Source organism: Buceros rhinoceros, unplaced genomic scaffold (genome assembly GCF_000710305.1).
Source record: "Buceros rhinoceros silvestris isolate BGI_N320 unplaced genomic scaffold, ASM71030v1 scaffold2788, whole genome shotgun sequence".
Classification (NCBI taxonomy): Eukaryota; Metazoa; Chordata; class Aves; order Bucerotiformes; family Bucerotidae; genus Buceros; species Buceros rhinoceros.
Window position 1 is genome coordinate 29,405 of NW_010428406.1, and position 5,967 is coordinate 35,371.

The 5,967-nt window shown below is 38.6% G+C and overlaps 1 protein-coding gene across 1 annotated transcript in view; it reads left to right on the forward strand.

The window, feature by feature from the left end:
- The first annotated feature begins 678 nt into the window (after positions 1-678).
- The window catches only part of PLEKHA7 (pleckstrin homology domain containing, family A member 7), an 83,169-nt gene continuing 77,880 nt past the window's right edge, over positions 679-5,967 (forward strand). The window contains exon 1 of the mRNA XM_010142239.1: positions 679-749. Within this exon, the coding sequence (XP_010140541.1) occupies positions 679-749 (71 nt within the window). The remainder of the gene's footprint in view (positions 750-5,967) is intronic.

The following is a 5,967-nucleotide window of genomic DNA, read 5'->3' on the forward strand; positions in this document are numbered from 1 at the left end:
GAGTCTAGAGTGATAGGATTCTTTTTTAGCAGGGGAAAAGTCAGTAAGATTTTTCGTACTACTGTAACGTGCGTTGCAATCTGATGTTGCTTACAAAACAATAGTATGTGTTGTGCATTTAACTGACAATTTTAAAAGACGTTTTTGTCACTATGCTCAAGGTCATGGATCTCACGCATTTTCAAGGAAATTCCTGTCATGGGCTGAAATCTTGTTCCACCTGCAGTCTGGATCCTCATTAGCTGAGAGGAGGGATTTGCGGCATTGGCAATAAGTTCTGCTGGTGGCTGGCTGGCTGCCAGCGCCGGGCTGCTGCTTAAGGCAGCAGGTCTCTGCCTTTCGCCAGCCTGAAAGGCACTGTGTTTTCAAGAAGAATGTGCTGCAGGATTTTATGTCGAGTCAAACCCGATGGGCTGTCCTTGCTTTACTGAAACAATTGCATGTTTATGATTTTGTAGTATGTGATGTCATGAGGGTGTTGGCTTTTAGGAATTTCACTACTGAGGAAGCAGTTTGAAATGCAGGCAGAATCTTCAAGACCTTCGAATATGCACTTGGTTTCTTTTTAGTTAGCTCTAAACAAATGTACAGATGGCTACGTACGTACGTAGTTTTCATGGTGAGGAATTAACATATGGAGTATAGAAGCAATTTAAGTGGATACAACACCTGAAGGCAATGTCGAGTCAGTCTGGATTTTCAAACTCTCTTCCTCTCCTGGGATATCCGTTCTACCAGGTGTCATGCAGGTATATCGTGTTTTAAGTTTTATCTTTCAATGCACTCGCATATAGAGCTGTAGCATGATGCTTGTGTTAACAGATTTTCTGTTTCCCTTTCTTTGTTCTCCGAAAAAATTTATGAAATCGGAGAATTAAGGAGCTGAAAAACATAAATACAGTTTTAGAATGCTTCGTACGTGACTTTATAATTACATTCGCGTTTATTTAAAGCAAATGTTTTTTATGTCTAAACATACTAAATATTTTGAGAGTTTTTCTAACTGAAAAAATGAAGTTGTAACCCTGGAGATTTTTTTTTTAAGTGAGTTATATATTCAGATATTTCAGTCATTTATTAGGAACCAGGTATCTACAGTGCTGAGAAATAGTAATTATACAGATTTCTAGAAACATGGATAATTTTAAGTCTTTTCATGCAGAATTGCATAAGGTAAATAAACAAAAGTACTTACTGTCATTATGCTTTACAGTCAATTCATAAAAAATGTGCACGTGTGGAAAGGTGATAAATGCTAGTGCTGTGATAAAGCTTAATCACACAAGCTGCTTACTCTTTTATCTTTTGACTGAACAGTCCTCTTTTATAAAAAATCCTTCTCGGAGTACTGTGTAACAGTCTTCTGGTGACTGGGTTGGATTCTAACCATGAAATTACTGTTCCTGCTGTGGAAGACTGTAATATTGCTTGATTGTTAGGGGGAATGTGTTACAGTACTTCTTGGGCTGAAAGATCTCAGGTTCCTGGCACACCTTAATGAAGGAATGTAATCTCTGCTTATTGTGTCTAAATCTGAAGTCCCGGCCTTTCATGCTGCAACAACACAGAGGGAGGGGAAAATCAGAGTTGGAACAGGAGTTTCATGCTATTACTCATCTTTCTATAACACATTTGAAGAGCAGGATAAGAGAACAAGTGAATTATTAACATGTTTGTACCCAGAGAATGAACCTGACAAATAATCTTCATAAACTGCAGCACACGCTGTGGTGTGGGTTAGTTTTGTAAGGCTGCAGTGATGGTCCTTTGTGAATAGAAACAGAAGTGGTCCTGCATAGTGTTCATTTAACCACTTTTCTGCCTGTTTCCTGAAATAAATTCCTGCACTTAATTGCATATTTGCAGCTCTATAGCACTACCAGGCTGTCTGGTCAAGGGTACCAGCAGGGTTTTATTGAAACCAGAGTTAGCCATTTAGAGGTCAACCACAATCATTGCTCATGGCTGTTGTCCTTTGGCCTAACTTTCAGGGATGCCTTTCTTCTTTTTTCTGGTCTTTTTTCTGTGGTAATAAGCATGAATAAGGTGGAAATCATAGACAACAGAAATGCAGTAAATGGCAACTGATGTAAAAGCCTTCTTTTCCCAAAACTGTGTTAGGTGCTTAGTCAAATGGCCACCTTTTCACTCCTGCTCCTTAAGATCAAGATGACCAGAGCCAGCCACCCAACTCCCTGGTTTCCACAGTGACCTTCTCGACAGAACAAAGGTCTTGTGAGTGAGTTCAAAGTCCTCACCTTTCTGATGTGAGAAGAGGTAGATTAAAGTTCCTGAACTTTAGGATCCCTGCTGTCTAACTGTACTTTGTTAATTCTTTCCTCTCTGTTTCTTACATGTTTTTGAGTAGTTGTTCTGCATTTCAGTGAAGCCTGTGAATAATAATTTTCGGGTGAGATAATTAGTTTCTGTGCTTTATGTATGTAGAATTGAGTGGGCTTACTTCCTTTCATCACTAAGTCATTCTGACTTTGCAACTCTGTTTTTTGTTCCGTATGGTACCTAAAGAGAAGTTCTTTACGTTGTGTACAACCCCTGATAACTTGGCAGCCCCAACTGTGTAAAATTCATGTTCCTGCAGTCATTTTAGAGCTCATCCTCAGTGCAGAATTTGCTTTCAGAATAGTGACATACGTCCATTTCTGTGTGGGCAGTAACATAGTTTACAGGGACAGGACTGAATGAGAACTAGGATTTCTATTGCACTCTAGTTGTATTCTAGTGAGTGAACATTTTCCAGTAAAATAGACGGACAGTGAGACTACTTTTTATCATAATCAGTTTGTGATCTCTGTGGAGTGGGAGGGTTGGTATACGTTATGCTAGGTATGTTGGCAAAGCTATTAATGTAATATGGCTTGCAACAGGGATGGCTTAGAAGCCTTGAACAGAATTCTGGAAAAGCTCTGGAAACTTTGTCTTTTATGTAGGTGACTAGTTTTCTAGAGATCAGAAGTATCATTGGAATCACACGGTGTTTGGAACGGATTGTGTTTTCTGTCACACATAAGGAGTAGTAGTTCTGATATGATATTTTTGCAGAAATGTGGTCTGAAGTATTGATGATAGCCTGTTCTGGAGGAGTGTGCAGTCTGTGTTTTGTTCATTTATGGTTTTCTAACAATTGCTCAGGACATTGTTTATTCTTTGTCTTGGAGATGACCAAGATACAGCCTTCCAAACTAAGGCGCTCGGGGTGACATGATCTCTTGGTTGGCTGTGAATTATGGAGTTGCATAAATCAGGAGTTTGTCTTGGGGACTGTGTCTTTTGAGTCATATAGTAACTCATTTTTGGTATCCACGCATTGCAGAATTGGAGTTTCTTAGGAGCTTTTCCATATTTCGAATAAATTTACAAATTAATAGGGTTTATGCTGAGAATGATGACACATTTCTTGTTGCTTTTATGGCACAATGTAAAAGATCTGATCTAGATATTAGTTGTGGAAAATTCTCCATGTGATTGAAAAACACTTCCTCAAGTTACATCTCTTTCCTCACACAGAAACGTCAGATAATACAAAACCCAGCCCTGATTCAGCTAGGGAGCAATTAATGTAGTTGGAGTTCTGCTGGTGGACTTCGATACTCTTCAAAAGAAGATTCCTCTTTAGAAAGAATCTTCTCATTTTCTGACAGAAGTGCATAGGGGTCAAGACATGGGTGTTCTGTGTTGATGAGAGATCTTACCATTTTCAGTAGTTACATTTAAAGTAGCAAAGCGGTTTTTATGGTTTATCAGGGCTATCATAGGCCTTTAGCCTAACCAGTATCAGAACCTTCTGCAGCCCTTCGTAATATCAATATTTCATCTTCTAGGGAGGTTGATGGAAACTGTGTTCACAACAAAAGACTGCTGTTCAGATTAAGACTCCCTTGGAATCATGCATACTATTATACTTTTTCTAAAGTATAATTAAAAAAGGGGGAAAAATGGCTATTCAGTGGGGGAGAGTGAAAATTTGTGATTTTGTATGTTCGAGATGAGTTAATTGCATCTTTACAGTTGATTCCAAATGCAGTAATGCAGATCCCATTCTGTTGTAGCAATAACACAATACACTGGTATAACTGAAACCAGGCAACAAACTGAGAGGGCTTAACTGGGAAAAGGGAAGAGTCCTTGCAGCATTAAGATGCTGCTTTTCTTCTGAGGAGGGAGCCACTGCCCTCTTCAAATGTTAGTCTTTAATTAGCATCCACTTCTTAAGTTACAAAAAAAAAAAAAAAAGAAAAAGCTGCTGTATTTTAGATAGAGGGATAAATCATGATCTCCTCCATGTTGTAGAGTGTTAGGAGACAGCAAGTGCTTTTGGAGAAACAAAATAATTACTGTGTTTTCTTCGTAGCATAATCTAAGAAATTTGTAGCATAATCTGACAAGTTTAGTTAAACTAAAATGTTTGAGAAATAATGAGGTCAGACATATGGCAATCAAGAATAATTAATATATTAAAATATTTCCTTGTTTGATAGTGTTAACCAAAGTCCTGGGTAACTATTTAATATAGTTAAAAAGGAACATACTAAATTCAGATTTAAGAAAGGGAACAATCAAAATCTGAAGAAGACAGTTTAATGTATTTTATCCTCTGCAGTATTTAGAATGTGGGCAGGCTATTTTTATATTAAAATGCTTTAAACATTATATAATTGCTTTACAGGCAAATGTAAAGATTGCTTTTAAGCAAAATCCCCCCTTTTTTTTTCAATGGGCCTCATGATTAGAATAGAATGTCAGCAGTTATTTGGGCTCGACAGAACAAACAACGCGTTAAAAAGCTTCACGTAATAAGAAGTAACTCATTAAGCAAGACTCAACTTGAAAAAAGAGTTTTGCTTGCAGGGAGTAAATCTTCAGTACAGGCTGCTCTCTGCAAAGCCAGAATGATAGGAGAACTGTTAACAGATGGGCCGTGTTGCAAGATCACCATCTCTAAATTCTGTCCAGAAGATACAAGCACAAAATCATGGGTAGGAGATGTTGGTGAAGGTGTGGGCTGGTGGTGTGGTTCTTGCACAACTTTCCTCAGTTGCTTCCTTGGAAAAGTCGAGCTGGGTAAGAAGGCTTCTCTTACAAACCGCCTCAGTTATGGGAAGTCTCTCTTCCTTATCTCCTACCTCTTACCTTCTCCCTGTCCCCCCCTTTTTTTCCCTCACTCTATTTTATTAACTTTTGGCTTTTATTTTTATTTTTTTAAATCTCCTCTCTGTTGTCATATCTGAATTGGTAGATCAACAAACCCTGCACGTGGCTCCCTTGGGATCTACAGGACCATCTGAGAAGCTGTGAGTGTGGTGATGCTGCCCTGGAGTTGAACTGAGCACTTGTGAAACTGTTGGCAGTGGGACAGTGCTCGTTCCGCCAGTGTGCAGTCACACTGCCTTTTGCCTTCTTTAGGCATGTGTGTCACTTCTGGCTTGCTGAACCACCTCACCTTCTCGGGTCGCTTCCCACATTCCTCGAGTGGCTTGGGTTACGCTTGCCGGTGAGGGTGTAATCAGATGGATGCGTGGCAGATTGCAACAATTCATCATGAATCGTTCTTCAGAAAAGAGGAAACTGGGAAAAAATGTGAGCATTATGAAAATGTTATGTTAAGTGTCCTTAAAAGGACACTAAAGTATAATCCTGATAAAATGCAAAGCAGTAGCTCAGTTGTGGCTTACTTTTCTAATGAATTCTGACTGAAACTTGAATATTTAGTTTTGTTTATTTTGTGATATCTGGTATTTCAGGCTCTTATGCACAGAAATGTAATTGTAGTTCTTCTAATGACATTGATATTTGGCCAGCAGAACCAGAACAACAAGTTCCGTGTTACTTTTTTCTTAACAGCTATTTTCTAACGTATTCTTCATTGTCCTTTTTTATATAATGTCTAGCGTAACTAGAGACTCAGATGTAAAATCTTTGGTACTTTAATTATGCTGAGGACTTCAGCAG